Source organism: Condylura cristata, unplaced genomic scaffold (assembly GCF_000260355.1).
Source record: "Condylura cristata isolate star-nosed mole 26May11 unplaced genomic scaffold, ConCri1.0 scaffold00001, whole genome shotgun sequence".
In the NCBI taxonomy this organism is placed as follows: Eukaryota; Metazoa; Chordata; class Mammalia; order Eulipotyphla; family Talpidae; genus Condylura; species Condylura cristata.
This window is the reverse complement of record NW_004567102.1, coordinates 57577960-57597337: the sequence shown is the minus strand read 5'-3', so window position 1 is coordinate 57597337 and position 19378 is coordinate 57577960. Positions and strand designations below refer to the sequence as shown.

Here is a 19378-nt window from a genome sequence, read left to right as displayed (position 1 = left end):
CAGACCCACTTGGACCCTGGAACATGCATAAATTCACAGCCAGTGGCAAAGTGAGGTGAGGACTCAGCTCCTATGATCCTTAAGGAAAGGTGTTGTCATGCATAATTAAACTCTTACAAGATTTATTCACAGCCTCTTTTGACTGTTTTTTTTTTTTTCATTTTTTCTCATGTTCCTGCATTACACTTGAAATTTAGCCCAAAGAACACTGCTGTACCTCTGAGAACTGAAGCTTTCTCCCACTGCCATGAAATATTAAATTATTATGATCTTCTTGTTATAAGAAGCTGTAACAGGAAAGATAATTCTGGAGTTAACCCTGAAAAAAAGACACCAGGGAGATTCTGCTTCTAATAGTTCTTTGCCTGGCTTCCCTCCACTATCAGCTGGAAAATGTTTTTCCATTTCATTCCATTAAACTAATTAAATTGACTACTTAGAAAATTCTATACATAAGTAAGTAAGCCTATTCTTTTAAAAATGAAAACACTCCAGAGGTTTGGGGTTCCCAGGCATTCACACTTTAGGGCGAATGAATTTAGTCCCATTACAGAAATCATCTGCCTTCCCAGAAAGCCACTGAAGCAATCAAGAATAGTCTGAGGTAAACAGAAAGGAAAGCCTCCTGTCTGATGGTTTGAGCGTCATTCTCTGTGTGAGGTCATTCTCTCTTCCTGACTCCATTCTGGTCTCCTCAAATCAAGGAAGTGACCTGACCCAGGACGAATCCCAGAAGAACCCTGGATATTTACTTTAGGGATTTCTTTTTCCTCAGCTGTGATGCTTTCTTCTGTGTTTTTTCCTGAACACCAAACAAACATGTGTGGGAACAGAAGTTCAATGACCATCTGAACAGTGGTCCCCCAACAGCAAATCCCCATAGATTAAAACAACTTCTCCCTGCAGATCTGAGATGCCAAATGAGTGGAAGGCCAACTGCATCACCATACAGTTTATTCTTTTCTGCTCAGGGCAAGAAATTCACAAAAGGAAGTCACAGAGGAAGAAGAGATCTTGCTTAATTCTGGACTTTCTGGTTACTCCCATTAACCCCCAAATTAGACAATTTGTTCGAACATCTTCATGGACTGTGGAGCAAAATGTTTTCTAATTCATGCATATTTTAGACTGCCACACTGTTCTTTTCACGTCAAAACTTAATTGCAATTAAAAGCCTTGCATATGTATAAGCATGGTTTATAAAACAGAAGTTATTGAGAGCATAATACGTAGTTCTAGTCAATGTTTTGTAATTGCTCATCAGATGTAAAATAAAACCCAAATAGCATAAGTTAAACTGTTTACTATCCTACTTTTCTACAAAAGAAGCATTCAACTGTATACAAACTAGGCAAGAGATTAAAAAAAAGAGATTTCAAGTCAAATGCCAGTTTTGTTCCTATCTGGAGACAGCAGCACCCAGCAAATGCAGGTCAGTGTCTTATAGTTTCCTGAAGCAGTCCCTGGTGTGAATAGAAGGAACCATAAAAACAAAACTGAAAAAGATCCTCAAAAGTCAAGCTTGAGCTGTCATTTAAAGCTTACTGTACATAAACAATCATATTTACTAAAAATCAGGTCATAAAATTTAATGTTCCGGAGTTTGAGATAAACACATTGAAAAAAAAGTACACACATGTGTGTCCACATGCATATACACATAACACACATGTATGTATGTATGTATGTGACTTTATAGTATAGTTGTGTACTTTACTCATTTGAATAAAGCTTATAAGGTGTGAGTTTTATTTATTTGAATGAGAATTTAATTTGTAAAGCCATTTTTGTTAGCATGATTTTAGATGTAAGATGGGCAAATTTGTCTTTGGATGATTAGATAATACAGAACAACAGACTGGGACTTCTCATGGCTCAAAACCCCATCCAGAGGGGAAGTAAATGGCAGACCGAGTACAGAAATACAGAGAGGAGAGCTACGTGCCCAAGAGTGACACATGTCCTGTCCCCTGTGGATGACTGCCTTTTACAGGTTATCTGCAGCCTCACTTGCATTGCTGATAAGAGTTGGACTGGGGCCCTCCCTGGTGGCGCAGCGGGTTAAAGCACAGCACTAAGAAGCTGAAGCCACTTCAGCATGAGTTCAATTCCCGCCTGCCCCGGAGGTGACCACATGGCGTGGCAGACCTCTCCTGACCAACCAGCTGCTCCCATCAACAGTGTACTTCACTGTTCTGCTCCCCACTCTGTCTCTGGTGAATCCTCTTACCACCCCTGCACTTCTGGCCTATACCCCAGTTCTGCATGCACAAATAAATAAATTGTTAAAAAAAAAAAAAAAAGAGTTGGACTGGAACACCCTCTCTAGTTACCTCTACCTGTACCCCAAACTCAGAACTGCCAGGGTAGGGTAGCTCTGCTCTTCTCCTTAGCTATCCACCAGCCAGCCTGCTGAATGTGAGCATGGTCACAGTCACCAAAACCCTCTGGGTTCCCTTCCCACAACTCTGCGTGTGTCCTCCTCAGCCTCGCCTTTTCTTCTATCAAATCTAAGGCTTGCCTCTTTGCGAAGGTGACCCAACCAATTTCTTCAACCTCAGTCTTTGCTTCCCAACCCCCAACCCTGTGAGCTTAGGCCAACACCCTTAACTCAGAAATGGGCTATAGTCCTCAATTTACTTGAGCTCATAAACTAGTTCTTTGGAACTTAAAATATGTTCTTATAAAAGGATTATCAGGATGATCAGGATCTCTAATATGACCCACAATCTTGCTGAACTAGAATTCACTCAAATAAAAAGGAGGAAGGGGAGGAAACTTTCTCAAAGTGACATGCTAACTAACTTGGAAATCTCTCACCTATAATGTGACTTTTTATCACATACGTGGTCTACAGCCCCAGGTTAGAATGGAACAGTGAAACGTGATCCTGTTCTTTCTGCAGGCAAGAGGGGCTGAGGGCACCATGGAAGGGGGAAGGGGCCTGAGATCTACACACAGACTAGCCAGTCCAGACTAATTTTTCCTACATTTTCCTAAATGCTATAGCCTCTGTCCATGCCATTTCCTTGGAATCAAAATGATGTGCCAATATTCCCCCCCACCCCTCAAAATGTGTTGCAATAGCAATAGGCTGTTTTCGGGACAGACAGAGAAGGAGGGCGAAGTAGAATAGCTTGAGGAACACTTTCCCCTCACTGGGCACCCACCCAAAGAGCCTCCCTCGGGACCACTCCAGGCTGCCCATTTTTATGTGTGGATATCTGCACCACAAGCAGTGTCTATATTTAGTTCTAACAGCTCTGTTTTTTTTTCCTCTAGAAACATTAAAAGTTAAAGTTGAAATGCTAAAAGGAATTGGCATACTTTTTTCTTATGAAACTAAGAGCATGAGGATAACATCAGAGAGAGTTGTTACTACTGTTTGTCTCTTTTACATTTCCCAACTATCATTCACTTTCAGAGACTGTCTCTAGGGTTCTTTGGAAGAACATGGCAGTTCGACACGCATTTATTTCAGTTCCCTGTCTCCCTCAGTGTCTTTAGTCACATTAGTGATTAGCCAGTAAATTTCTAAAGCTGGAAAAACTAATAAGGGATGAGTCCTTATTTTCTCACACTAAAATACCTGAGAATGGAAGTAGTTCCCTACCCTGGGACTTCAGATGCATGCCATTTTAAATTTTGTTGTCAGCATAATCAGTGAGCTTTTTTATTGCTATATTTAATCTTTCACATAAGACCATAAGTGCTTTTCTATGCATTTACACGTATTTTCTGTAGCTGACAAAACCTTGGTATCACACACCTGTGTCCTTTCAAAATTGTGGGATGATTGATTTCATGGTGTCCTTCCAGTCATTACAAAGGTGGAAGTACTTACTCCCTTGAGAGCACGCCATTGGCCAGGATTCCTTCGTATCGGCTTATCCCTTTGCTCTGAAGCACGCTGATCTGACCACCCAATTCATCTGCAATTACTCCTGCATGGATGGCAGCTTTGCACAGTAAAGAGGTCTGAAAAACAACAACACCATCACTCCTAACTTACTAAAGAACACCTTTAAAACACAGAGGAAGTTTTCTGTTTTGTTATTACTTGAGGTCAGGATCCTCATTTGACCTTGCTTAATCTCTAATTAAACTGTTAAACAATGGGGAAGGAGAAAAGTTATCATCTATCTCAAACTGACATCAGAGTTCCCATATTTATGCTAACTTGGGAGCTTATTCACTAGCAAGAGAAACAGGTTATTTACAAGTAGTGGCCTCAGTGAACAACACATCGTGAACAGCCACGAACCTGAGTAGTCACTTCCCCACACTGACGCTTACCTGGGCCAGGTAGCTTACAATGTTCTATTGCAGATAACATGACCCAACCAACACAGGTCTGATAAGTGACCTAAATAAACCCTTCAAGCCCCAACTGGTGAATCAAATGACTGCAGCCTCAGGAGTGATTCTAGGCAAGGAGTGCTTAAGAAATGCTTGGCCTAAACTGCTCACTGGCAAATAAAATGGCTGTAACTTTAAGCCACTAAGTGTTAGGGTACATGCTAAGCAGAAAAACTATTTCTTATATTCACTTTACCAGATGTGCATTCTAAGAGCATTTGAGAAGGTGAATATTCATTTTACAGTGAATTTAGAGATTAAACAAGGTATCAAAACTTCAGTGACAATGTCACCAAAAGGAACAGAAAACTTTGTAGATCTTAGGCTGATAATGAATAACCCAGAGACTGTTAGTTCCACCTCAGTTCCTGGATGTCCTCGGAGAGGGTCAAGCATCCCACAAGTGCTTGTGCTACAGAGCTGCTGGCTGGTGTGGGAGCCAGTGGGAGCCCCTGACTGGCTGCCTGGAATTGACCAACTGGGAAGTGGGGCTGGAGAAAGAACTGGAACTTTTCTAGGAGGTGTGCAGGATCATAGGTCTCTATGAATGCAGACTGGTGTAAAAGGATATTTAGGCAGACAGCCTGGAAACTAGAGGATAAGGATCTTTTTCTAAATAAACTTTTTACAGTGCCCCATAATGACTAATGTCAAAAAGAAAAAAATCAGCCCAATAAACCACAATAAGCCTAGCCTTAATAAAATTGAGAACACTGTGATCTTCAAATTAGAGAATTCATATTTCCCAAAGTAGATTAAATTTGACAAAGTGAGTCAGTTTTTCAATAACTTCCATCATGGCCAAAAAGGGAGGGAGATTTCATGGCAGGGAAAAATATGAGAATTGTGAAACATCGATGCAGATACTACCCTTCCGGGTTTGGGGAAGAGACAGGAAAGAAGAAATTAAAAGGAAAAATGAAACAAACAGACAGTACTCTTTAAACTAAGTGGCCAGGTTGCACTTTGAATTTGCATTCATTACAAAGCTTTTTATCACTCCTTTGGCTTCTTGGGGTACAAAATGAAGGAAACAGTCTTCATAATGGGACTGAGTCCTGAATTTAAGTTCAACAATTTTAGCTTGTCATCTCTCTGCCCTGCATGCACAAGGTGTGCTTATCATCTCACTGCTCTGCACCTGGTCTCCCAATCCCTCCACACAATGAAAAAAGGCCAGTACCTTTTCTGTCACCTATGACTCTAAAGGTCACCCATGCACCTACTGTAGGGTCCATGCAGGCTGTCTCAAACCTAAAATGAAAAGCAAATGGGTGCAGTGGTCTGCTGGAGAGCTGGAGCCCTGGAATCATGTCTTCCTTGGAATTGTTGGGGGGTGGGGGTAGGAGCAGAGATGCCATAGTGTTCGTCCCAGGAGCCCTGCTTGGTCTCACTGGACTTAGCATGTTTCAGGGCTTTCCTGGCTATAAGAGGTCAGGGTCACAGGTCAACAAGCAACAGGACCTACCGGCATCACGGCCAAATACTATCCTCATCTTCTCAGAATCCCAGAGTTGAGGGGACACAATGGTACCGACTCCTTTTAAGGAATATATTTAATTGCAGCTCACATTTTCCTATAATATTAAATACAGACCACAGGATGTGTTTCCAAAACAAGAACCAGCAGATCTGGCTATTGTATTATTATGTTCAAATTATCAGACTTTTCCAGGATTATTTCCTTGTAAAGAAATCCCTCTCTTACTCAACCAATGTAAATAACATTGTTGTGTACTTAAGTTGGAACATTTTGGTATCAAATTAAAAAGTTGACATTCATTAAATTTGTTTTCTAAGAAACTCCTTTTTGAAGAATAGTATAATTTGTACTTTATATTCTTGCTATTTTAAAGTCTCCTTGAGATGCAAAAATTTCAAATATTAAAAAAAAACTGTTCTGAAGGTCTATTTTTGGTTTCTAGATGAGGTAAATCTCACCTAATTCATCAATCAAGGAAATAGATACACAGAATCTTAAGAATTCAAAAATTCCTTTAAGGTTCTCCTTCACCCTCCTACATTGATCATTCCTTTCTCCACCCCACAAATGTATGTGGAGCTTCCCAAAGAAGTACAGGTTGCCCTCACAAATGGTTGTAACATCTGCACTTAACACTTCAGTGACCAGGTCATCATTTCTTGAGACTTCTGTCCCATTTTACTGTTCTGCAATTCTTTATAAGCAGCTCCAACTGGCCTCCCTAAAATTTTCATCAACTGATTCTACTTCTGCCTTTTGGAACTAAACAGGACAAACCAATTCCTTTTCTTTAAGACAACATATTTCTTCCCTAAGACAACATCTGTTCTTCAACAACACCTCTGTAAATTATTTTACAGACCTAATCATCTGAACTCACAGGATATGTTTTGATATTGCAAAGATACTTCTAGTAAGGACTGCCTACAATTTTTCTTAAGATGAAGGCATTGGGGAAGAGACTAAAGATAACCCCCATGAGCTCTGCCTCCTGGCACCCCCTTCTGGGATCCATCTGGGCTTGGCTGGCAACTGAGACTTTGTCTTAGCTAACAGAATATGGTCTTGAGACACCAGGCTCATAGCAATGTTACATTATTGTAATCTGTCCTACTAGAATACTCCCTTGTTAAGAAAACTCTCCCTTACTGGTTTCCAAGAAGTAAGTTGTGACATCAGAAAGGCTATATGGCAGGGAGCTAAGAAGACTCCTCCAAAATCCAGGAAGAAACTGAGGTCCTCCATTACTGAACCTGAAATTAACAGAATGCGGTCAACATTATGTGAGCCAAGAACAAATCCTTACCCAGCTGAGCCTGAGATGAGACTGCAACTCCAGCTGACCCCTGAAGCAGAAAATGCTAACGAATCACCAAACTCCTAAGCCACGGAACATGAAAGATGATCAAATGTGTTGTTTTAAGTCTCTACATATGTGGTAATTATGTTATATAGTAATAACATTTAATATACATGATATCAACATATACCAAAAAAGGTACTAATCAGACCTCTTTGAAGAAATAAATTTTCAAAAGCAAATTCTCCCTCCAGGTAAAAATCATTCTAAAAGCAAATGATACAAAACCAGTTAGTGAGTCAAATAGGAAACCTGTCTGTTAGCACTTGCAAATCATATTACTCAGATCCATCATGCAGAAAGTCATCTCACTTATAGCACCAAGTTAGATTGCTCAGTCAGGAGGAGGCAAGAGGAACAACTAAAATAAAAGAACACCAGACCATCTCTTTTATGCAGAAACTTAAGTTTCTGGCACAGGGCAGGCAAAGTGTAAATAAGAACTTTCTGTTGCTAGGAAGAAAAACTAAACTTCAATTTCTTTCAGGTAACTTCCTGGAATCCCTTAGGGGTAGTCTCACCTAGTAGATTTTCAGTTGAGGTAATATAAATCCTTTCAAGACTTACTCTGTAAGTAATATGAATATCTTGTATCAATCTTATACATAAAGATAATACATGAAAAAGGAAACAAAAAAGCAACAAAACAAACTCCACTGCTCTGAGAACCAGGACCTGCTTGCTTAAAGTAAAAACTAAAGTTCAGTTTTTCCCTTTTGATGGAAATAAATGATCAGTCTGCAAAACTATGTCTATTTTCCCCAAGAAGACACGTCAGTAACTCTTACAAATCCACCACTATAAAGATTTTCATATTTTTAATAATGCAAGTCAATTTTCATAAGCTATAAACCCAACTATTTTAAAGAGCAATGTAAATTAAAAGAAAAAAAGATAACAGATTTCTAGGATGGGGGTCTATAAAGAATGAAAAATGAAGAAAATAAGGACACATTCTTTAGAAAAATGACTTGTTCTTCTAGGAACAATGTATAACCAAGAGAGCCTCAAAAAGTATAAAAAACTGGGTTAAAAGGAGGGAAGGGAACAATATGTATGAGCAGGGCAGATGACTTCATGGAAGTCATGTCTCTACTGTGAAGTAAATGTGCATGTCCTTGGGTCTCTTACATGAACCAACAGGAACATTAAAATAAAGAGAATAAATTATAAGAAACAGGATAATGTAATAAAAAAAATAGATGGAGTTACACGAATAGGTGTTCAAAGGGTTTTATTTACCATTCATTTACAATATGCTTGGCTGGAAACACTAAAAATAGAAATAAATGCATGAATTACCTTGGTTTTTATAGTCTTGCTTCATTTAATATCAGATAAGGAAAACTCAATTATCTACCTACAGAGTTTTATATATTACTGACTTTTACTTTGTAATGAATTGTGGCAAAGCAAGAAGTATTGACTCTTTTTAATTTCCTCCCTACCATAAAATTCCTTCAGTTACTTACATCTCTGTAGCCATCCACCACATTGCCTGAAATGTCTCCTGCTATGTCTCTACAACCAGCTGGGCAGAATTTGCTGGAAAAAGAGAATAAAGTCATTATAATTAAATTAAATTTAAATGCAAAAGTACTACATTGTACTTAAAAGTATTTTCTCTCCTGCATTGAACATGGGGGGATATTTTGTTTTAATAACAAATCAGAAAACTGACAAATCTAAAATGTTACTCTGAAGAGAAGTCTTTACAATTATTTGTTTCATATAAGGATTAATCATAATCTCTGCTTAACAATGAGTTTCCATATTACATCTTAATTGATTTTAAGATGTCTAAGACATATTTTAAGGAAAAAGATAAGTTTCTAAATGTTAAATATAGCATGATCTTGTCTTTATAAATGTTAAAATACACAAAAACTATGTTTTCTGTGGAAAAGACAAGAATTATCTCTGGATTCTCTCCAGGAGTAGGATTTTGGGGACTTAGTTATTTTACTCTGTGACATCCAGATTCACTCCAATAGCACCAATCCAAGAGAAACATAAGAGAAATCACAATGTAATTTTATATAGTCTAGTAGCCACATTAAAATTTAAAAAGTGAAAAAAATGGACAAATATCTATATTATATTCTACTTAACCCAGTATGTTCAAATTTTATTATTTTCACATGTAATAAGCAGAAAAAAATATTGACTTTCCCGTGTTTTTTCCTTATGCCTCCAAACCCTGCAGTGTATTTTATATAGAGAACATCTCAACTTGGATTAGCTTCAGTTTAAGTACTTGTTAGCCACGTGGCTAGTGTTTGACAGTGGTAATATATATTAGGTATGAATTACTTTGCCATTAGGAAAAAAGGTATATTTTCAGCTTTAGTGAAGTATAATTAACAAAATTACAAGATACAAAAAAAAAGTGAAGATACATAATAGTACATCATGATGATTTATATGGATATATTGTGAAAGGTTTCCTCTCAAACAGTTAAAAGTTTCCTCTCAAATAGTCATACATACTTACACACACACACACACCTATTTACATTTGGTAAGGACATATAAATTCTACTCTCAGAAAATTTTATTTATGACATATATTATTGCCAATTCTAATCATGTTACAGATAGGTCCTCAGACCTTACCCAGCAGCTTTTAAAGGTCTGCATACTTTTATCAATCTCTTCCAATTTCCATAATCTAGCCTAACTACTTTCTACTCTCTGTCTCTATGAGTTTGCTAAAAAGGGTTTATTTTAGAAATCAGGATTCAATTTACTTAACAGTCATTTTTCAGAAACTTTCCAGAAACATGTCATGGCATATGGTATAGCTGAAGGAGTTTTACATGATGTGACCTAGATTCTGCTATTATGTTAGCTGTGTGACCTTCATTACTGCAGAAAATTCCTCTTAAATTCAGTTTCCTCATTTGCAGCTCTTTCAAATATCAACAGATAAATAGATAAGGAGCAGTTATATTTCTGTGAAAAAAGTGCTAAAAAGAAAGTCAAAATATTAGAAGAACACTGACGGCTTTGAAGATGAATGCCATATGGCCTGGCTTTTATATATACTACATTACAATAATGTTTATTCGGTCTGTTTAAAAAAGAATGTAGCAGTCCAGATTCCAAAATAGCAGTTGTTTTTAGTTCATTTCCTTTTAGTTTCCTCCTGCTGACTTAGCAAATTAGATGTGCAGCCACATCTAATTATCAAAACTACCCAAATAAATGTTTTGTAATCCTTTCTCATTGCCCTCCTGGAGCACAGCATTACAGCACTAATCAAGGAATTAAGAATAAAAATAACAGGAATTCTATTACAGGTTTACAGCTTCTTATCCTAACTCAGAGCCAAATGTATTTCAGAACTGTTTTTTTTTTTTTTCCGAAAAGGATAACAGTGACAATGAATTTTGTGATATAAGACTCCAGTGGGATCTGTACATATTAACCCCAAACCTTAATATCTCAGCATCACATATATGAATTGTGCAAGTCAAGTACAGAATGACTATATACACTTGTTAATTCATTCTAAATTTGTGGTCAAATTGTTTTCTTGCCACCAAATGAGTATTCAAAAACTTTTTGGCCTTGGCGTGTTGTAAAATTCACATTAGCTACTCACCTGCTAAGTCCAGAGAGCTGTATGTGGCACAAGAAAGCAGCGCTCTAAAGAGCTGCAGCTGCTGATGCTGCTGACAATGATCTTTAGATCAGTGGTTTTCAACTGGGGGGTGATTTTTGCAATTAGAAAACATTTGGCAATGTCTGGCAAAATTTTGGTTATCACAATTGGCAGGTAGAAGTTCAAGGCCAGGGATGCTGTTAAACATCCAACAATGCACAACTTTTCACCAAAAAAGAACAGCCACCCCAACATTTCAGTAGTGCCAAGTTGAAATCCAGCTCTAGGCCCTTTCTTTCTTGATGAAGAAATATACATCAGAGAGATTAATAGCTTTCCAGCTGATATAAGCAGGGAAAAAAGATCACATCCCTTATTCTTACTAGGTTTCTCTATTGTGAGAAAGCCAAAATGAGTCAAGCCCCTTCAAAAATGAGAGAAGTTACTCTTAAATGCTGGCCAGGTTAAAACAAAAACTCCACTTTGGTTCATGGTGATAACAGAACTCTGGGACCAGCAAACTGGCCCAGGGACCAGACGCCGTCTTGTGCTTGTTTCATAAAGTGCATCAGCACACAGGCCTGCTTGTTTGTTTCCAATTTGTCAACAGCTGACTTTGTGCTATAGTAGCAACAGAAACTGTATGAGTAGATGCAAAAGAGATTGGATCGCCTGCAAACCTAAAATATTTACTATCCAGTGCTTCACAGAAAAGATTTGCTCACTTCTATATAAGAAGCCAGTTCAAATATTCCTGGTTTCACAATTGAGGTGGTTTTTAAAAATTAAGAATAAGGAGCTTTATATGGTGGATTGTCAAGGGACAAAATGTACAACACAGAGTACTGCAACACAGCTAAGACTGTATTTACCTGTATTCTGTCTTCAAATAATGGTTGGCTCGCTCCAAACATGTTATTAAATCTGTCATAAAGAAAGATAATTGCAATTAGTGCACTGGATGGAAGCTAGGACACTGTTACTCTCAAGATTTCTTTTTAAATAAAAAGAATTTTAAGCACTTATTTTCTGTTTAAAAAAATATCAAAATTGAAATATTTCTCCAGGATTCAGTTTCCTTCATTTTTTCCCCTATTACCAATGATTTTTTTAAAGTAGCTGTGTCCAATGTGTAGTGAAAGATAACAGAATCTACTTCCAACAGAAAAAGCCAACATTGATTAGTAATTATCTACTACATGCCTACAAAGATTTGTTAACCTCCTCTGGCAGGAGAAAACAATTTCAAAAGTCCAATGTGGTTCATAGTAAGGTTCAGGAACATTTAAAAAAGTTCTCCTATGGCATCCAAATGACCACAGATTCAGTTTACTGAGAACATAGCCTATGACCTTTGATGCATCAGGTCCAAGGATTTGTAATAAAGACACTCAGATACTGTGGTGATGCATTTAGGATCAAGCTAGCATAGTTTCCAAAATGTCACACATTTGCTGCAGTTGGCTTCTCTTTCCTCAAATGTTTCAGTAGCTTCAAGATAAGGTGAATACTGGGCATGCTGGAACCTGCTAGGACTGCAGACCCAAATGACCGAGAGGGGAAGAAATGTCCTTTCCCACAGTGTTTCTGTCTTAGCATAGGAACTTTGGGTACCCAGGGCAGATGCACCATAATTACAATGGGGTATAAGAGACCTGGACATGAGGACATCGGACATTTCCTCTCTCATCATTGTTCATGCTTCCCTTCTCTCCTGCTTATGTGTTGGCTCTGTGGTTAGGAAACAGTGTACAGTGACCTCTGCCTGCTTCCTATGCTGGTGCACTTGTGCATGTATTTTGTCCCACTGGTTAAAAGTCTTGTCCCTGGAGCTAAGGAAGGGGTCAGGAGAGGGCTTCAGATAACAGGAAGGCTTTTGAAGGCTCAGGAGGATGTGCCATCCCAGATTCTTAGAAAAAAATGAGATCAACCCTGCCCTACAACCTTGATCTATAAAAATTAACTGATCAATCTAACATTGTTATGAAAGTACAGTTGCCCTTGAACAACAGCTGGAGTTAGGGGTACTGACTCCCCCAGAGTCGAGTGAAATCCATGTCCTACCCATGGAATCCACATTTACAGATTCCACCCAGGTACATCTGTGGTAGATTGAATCTGTGAATGTGGAAACTGTACACAGAAAAAATCCACAGGTGACGCCTAAGTTCAAACCATGTTATTCAAGGGTCAACTTTATTCAGTCCAGATCTAACTACTTATAAAGACAACATATTCCTTGCTTGTTTTACACCTTAATTTTGTAGCTGAAGTAGTAATTCTGTCCAGAGACAGTGGTCAGTTGCAAGAGGAGTTTTAGATAAATGTTTACAGGTGTGTGTTGATTCTTCAGTTATACCTGGATGGTCGCTGCTGGCATAGGTCAGCAAAAAACCCCGCCCAGAAATGTGGGATCCACTCTCAAATCGAACAGTTACTTCGCTGGTGTTCAGCCAGAGTTCTTTGGGCACTGTCATACTTCCACAGTAGGGACCTGGGAACAAAGCAGGTGTGTGGCACATGTCAAAATTTAAAGTGGCACAAGAATTGGTATGTGGCATTTTTTTCTCCTTAATGGTCATTTTTACCAGACATATTTGAAAGTTTCTAATTTTCATTCAATCAAAATTTTGCTTAACACTGACACTGATAATTAGAGACTGTGAACTTGATTATACAGACAAGCCTAAGGATTAAAGTGACTGAAATTAGTTCTTTGTGAATCAAGAGATAGGTTTTGGTTTTTGTAAAAGATAGCTAAAAAGCCCTGGCCAAATACATTAGGGAGCAAAGAAAGTTTTCATAAAAATGAAATTCTAGCGGCCTCCTAAATTTGCTCAAAGAAGTCAAAAAAATTAATTCTTCTAATGGAAGTTTCAGAATTAAAAAAATTACCTAATACATGGTAAAAATATCTTATTCTCATACAATTTTCTCATACACATTTATCTCTCTCAAGATAACTTGGTTAATCTATATTGTCTATTTGGTTTGTATGATGAAATTAAAAAAAGAAAATGGGATAAATTTGAAAGGTATTTGAAAAGCATTAGGATAAATTATGCAATTTAAAGTTTACTACATTTAATAGAAAAAGTTGCTTGAGAAACAATTATAAGTTCAATGAACTTTCAAGGAACAAAATAAAAGAAAATAGGACCTTTTTAAGACTACCAAATTAAATTTGAGTTTGTGAATTGTCCTCATGAAAGTCAGGTGTACAAGATATAAAAACTTCTATAACAATGGAATGAGCAAACAAATTTTGAAAATTTCTTTAACAATATCTCCAAAAATAAAATGGCAACAGTCAACAGCAATAACAAAGACAATATCAGGTTAAGGAAGAAGAGGAAGAAAATGATCCCTCCAATTCAACCAGCCAAAACAAACATAAGGATCAAAAAGTTAAAAGATTCAGATCATGAACTAATAATATCCCTCTCCTGGTATAAGGGATTAAATTTCTCCTCTGTTCACCTTTGAAGATGTGACAGAATAAGAAAAATGGATGCTTACTTTTATACCCCAATTTTTATTGTTCCTTATTCTGTTGTTAAATTATAGTAAAATCCAAATGAAAGTGATCACTTTGAGCCACTTATAAATTAGTTTGCAAATTACTTGCAATATTACATAGCATAAAAGTACTATATAAGCATTAAATAAATGAATAAATTAAAAGACAAAGAAGTATTAAATAATAGGCCTGTTTTTCTTCTAGACCATTCTGTGAGGTTAGGAAGTTTTCCATCCATCACTTTTATCACTGGCAGCTTGTAGAGCACCTGCACACAACAGTCTTCCAAATTTTACTTTGGAATGAGATGAAGTTAAATATTCTATTTGCAGTATTTTTTATAAACCAATCCTGATTTGAAGATACATAAAATATTTAATCCTATCATTTTGAAATAGAAGCCAGGAAGAAGTGTGAAGAATCAAAAGAGGAAAGATAATCACTAGTATAATGGATATATAGATTTTTATTAACTAGTAATGCCCACAGACATGACAGGTAGGTAATTTATATCAAATCCATTTTTGCCAAAGTAGAATGACAAGCATTTTTGCCAAATTAAAATAGGTCAGGTTAATGTGCTTGTTATCTGCAACTAAGTCTTAATTTTTAAAAATATACTTTTGCAAAGATAAGTGAAGATACCTGCATTGTAATCCCAAAAGTACAAATAAATAGTAGCCTGTTGCTATGAATAAGTACATTTACCTTTTCTAAGAGGAAATGATAGCATATATACTAGAGCATTCCAATAAGCTCTACTAAAAATCAAGAGGTAATCAAGTTTAAATTATCTGTGAGAGCTTGTTGGAATTTCTCAAAAGATGTTATGGAACAGTTAAAAGTATAGCTTGCAAAATTGATACTTTTTACACAAAAAGATAAGAGTACATGTTATCTCACTACATTATTGTGCAATCAGTATGTTTTCCTAGATCAAAAACATAAATGTAGCAAAACAAACTCGGTTGGGTCATTCCAAATTCATGACAGGCATGTAAAAACTTCTGGAAGAAGTTCAAAGAAAGAAAATGTCAACACACACTCCTTTAATCATCCTTACCCCACGGGACCAATCTCTCTCACATTCTTATAGATAATGTGCTATAAAAATATAGCTAAAACCGACAGGAGATAGGAGATTCCCTTTTTACGTTAAGGCCATTATTAAGTTATTTTGATAGGTTCATCACAGCCCCAGCTATCACAATAGCTGGAGGCAGTTTTAGCCAAGGGTGGGAACAGCAGCAGGTGAGTGCTGGCTGCTGTAGCACCCAGGGCAAAACATCCAAATTACTGCCTGTCTGAAGGGCTCCCAAACAGGAAGATAATGACTATGTTTCTCATGTTAAAAGGCAAAAGAAATGAAATAGAAAAATGTGACAGGCAGAGGGGAAAAAAGAACAGGAAGCCACTGAACTTTCCTATAAGACTATCCTAAGCAATGTCTTCAATTTCCAGCCGAATTCCCTGGACGATGCTATTTCTCCTACAAAAACCTCTCTCCATCCATGCCGGCCCATATGTTATCTTTCATTTTGAGTACTCTCCCTCTTGACTTTTGAAAAGGTCTACAATTTGTACTTGAACATGGCCAAAGCCAGTTCCATTGAACACCCAGAACTCCATGACCATGTCTCCTGTGCCATCCTGGGCGGTGCTTCTAGACTGGCAAACCTGTCCATTCAGACTTCTTGAGTGGCTCAGACCTTCAGCCAACCCACAGATAGGACTCACACTCCAGCATGGATGTTTGCTTTACCACTGGCAGTATGGTTACTTTTCACAGCACTTGAACTTGCCATCGAACTTCCCTCGTTCCCTCATCTCTACCTTGCCTGTGAGGCAGGTTCCATCGTACTTCTCAGTCACACATTCCCGCTAGACTGGGACACAGAAGAAAGACAATTCATCAAGAAAAAAAAAATAACCTCTACTCTTTACTGAGTGAAACTGTTGCCCTGGATTGTGGGATGACCTGCCAGTGATACTAGCTGAAAAGCTTTGTGGCATTTGGCACCAGACATGAGAGCAAAGCCTAGCAGACAATGTGCTGATTGAAATCTTCGACAAAAGGAAAAAAGCAATGGAGCCTCTGGAGTCACCTTCTTTGAGTACAGTAGGCCAGTTCCTCTCAACACACCCCCTGTTTGGAGTTACTGTTCCAGGAGCAGCTGAGAGGGAAATCCTTTATTTTGTCATGTGTGAATCAAAGAAAACTGTCCTAAGAATGAACTGTCTGCCAGACCCAAGCCAGGAACCCCCTTGATCTGGCAGGCTGACAAGCTGGGCAGCCAATATTACTCTGTTGTCCATGGGCTGTCTCTAACATCTCGAGGCAGTAATAGTTTGGTTAACTACTGTTCCAGGTCATCAGGTGATCTTGCAATTGATGAGACTAAGTTATTGTCTCATCTGTGACAGGGACATTTTTAATAAAGGGGGTATACATGCTATTATACAACAGAAATGGTATCTTTCCGTTTCTACCTCCCTTCAAAATTATGCTTTTAGCGGTGAAAAACACAAAAGGAAAAAAACCACAACTGTTGACAGGGTTTCCTTTCATTCATCAAATGTAACAGAATCTCCTTCATTAACCCAGCACCTTCTGAAGCACACATTTAGTTTCTCAGGACAGAGAAGAACATGGTAAGGAGCCTAAGTGATGCACCCTGCGAGGACCATACAGACTCAGCTGACAGGGGAAGGGTGCTGGTGAAGCTGAGGCCATGCTCTCCACATACCGAGCTGCAGGCAGCAGACTGTGTCCCTTTGCCATTTGTTTTTTCCTTGCAGTCAAATGACAGGCTTGGTCCTTGATTGCTAATTGCAATCAGGTCATTATGCAGAGTAACATTACTTTCAGGGCCATTTTCTTTGAAAAGGAGGAACATTAACATAAAAAAGAGATATTCCTGGACTGTGGCATTAAAACCACAGTCACGTAAGAATGTAAGAATGTAAGCAGTATCCCTGGAGAGTTTGAGTCTCTGGTTCCCAGACAAAAATCAGTGACAGATGATAAATGAACCAGTAGATTCCTAAACAAAGGTGCAGCTTTCCTGGCGGTTATGAGACCCAACAAGGTCAAGAAGTGCTTTCACACTGGTGCTCAAAGACCCACCTAGACCATTATTTTGCTACCCCCGCCCCCCCAAAAAAGGTAATTACTGAAACTAAATCACAGTACACTCCTGGGAACTATTTGGGAGAAGGAGAGTAGGCTGAAAGCTTCTTCTCCTTGAAGTTTAAGATTATGTTCATAAAATATCTTCTGTGGAACAGTCTGGCTGACATAATCTTTATAAATTTTAGATTCTTTCTGAATTCTCTCTTGGCATATAAAGCAACACAAAACAAACAAAATGCAGCTCTCAAGAATTTCCACTAACGTTTTTCCAGTGATAGGGCGATTAATATTTTTAGGGTGTCTGTGGCATAAAATAATGACAAAAAGTTGGAAATTTCTTTTATCTTTAGAAGCCATAAGAATTTTGCATTACCCATAATATATCTATGAGAAATTAAAAAATTGCAAAATAAAGGCTATGAATCTTGCATTCCTCCCTATTTGGGATTTTTATAAAAATCACTAGACAAGCCCTAATGATTAGATCTTATTTCATTTGCCAGATATGAATCATTTTAAAGTATTATCACAAAAATCTAGTTGCAATTATGAGTCAAAACACTTTGTATTATTTCCTACTTTTCCCATTACTCTTGTTCCTAGTGCAATATAAATATCAACAGCTGACTTTATACTGTTATACTTTTAAGTCACAGACAATGGTTAAAAACATATTTGAGGCGGAGGTGGAAGTCCAGGAAATGTAAGAGAACAATTCTTGAACTTCCTGGTTTTCCTACAGTGCAAATCATTTAGCCGAACACAACTAAGACTTCTTTCTATGACTGACTCTGGTGCCTTCTTAGCCATTTTGACCAAGGAGCCTCTTCTAAGCCTTAAATTTATACCAGTATCTGTATGTGAATGATTTCTCAGCACTCTATTGTATTCTCAGGATACTACTACACGAGGCTTAGAGAGAAATTTCCATATATATATTTTTTTCCAGCAAATGACAAACAAGAACCACAACTCAGATCTTACATACAAGCTACAGGATCAGATGGCTTTTTTCACACAAAACAAGATGGCACAGTTTAAAAGCAGAGTCTTTGGAGACAAATGCCCAGACAGCAATTGTAGGCCCAGCTAAGGGGTTGTAGCAAGTTACTTGACTTCTTTGAGCATCAGATTCTAGATATTAATAATGTCCCTCTCCCTCAGCCACTGTGAGGGTTAAATGAGTTAGTAAAGCAGTAAGCTCAGTGTATTAGCACATAGGTGAATGCTCAATTGTAAGTAAGCTGAGTTCTATTTTATGGTATAATAAAATTTCTTAAATTGATATAAAGCACACTTTAAAGTTATTAAACGTAAGGGGATATTTATAGATCAAGAAATCTTACTGTGACTCTTCCTACTGTATACTCTATCATTTTAAAAAATCCAGATTTTCAAAATATGTAACTTTTGTCAAAAATTAAGCCTACACACCATTACATGTATTAAATAGTGCTTGAAAATCTGTAATTTTAAGACTATCACAAGCAACAAGAGACACTAAAAGAATGACTAAAATATCAGTCCCTGCACAGGGAACCCCATATCAGGTACAGAAGCTAAAATAATTATTTCAAACTGAGATGACAACTCTAACAAAGGTTTAGGAAAGCAACATTAACCCAAAAGAGGAAAAGACTGGAGCTATTAGACCTCAGGGAGGTTTTAGGGCAAATAGCAGTGGGTTTGGTTGGTTGTTACTGTGTGTGGGCACATGTGCATGCTGTAGAAGGGTCAAGAAGATATAGGAAGAACAGAGAGAAAGGGGCAGATGAAGGAACAACAACTCTCCCAGGGCATGAAACTGCATGGCACGGACATGGGGAGATGGCATGGACATGGAAAGATTCAGAGATGAGGCTAGAAATATGGGTGTGGGAGCGAGGAAGCTTGAATGCCATAGCAACAAGATTCTG

The 19378-nt window shown here is 37.8% G+C and overlaps 1 protein-coding gene across 1 annotated transcript in view; it reads right to left on the bottom strand.

Moving 5' to 3' along the window:
* DCBLD1 (discoidin, CUB and LCCL domain containing 1) overlaps positions 1–19378 on the bottom strand; it is an 81313-nt gene that overhangs the window by 10067 nt on the left and 51868 nt on the right. The window contains exons 7-10 of the mRNA XM_004674098.2: positions 13169–13303; positions 11682–11733; positions 8675–8747; positions 3845–3978 (exon numbers count right to left, since the gene is read on the bottom strand). Of these exons, the coding sequence (XP_004674155.1) occupies positions 3845–3978; positions 8675–8747; positions 11682–11733; positions 13169–13303 (394 nt within the window). The remainder of the gene's footprint in view (positions 1–3844; positions 3979–8674; positions 8748–11681; positions 11734–13168; positions 13304–19378) is intronic.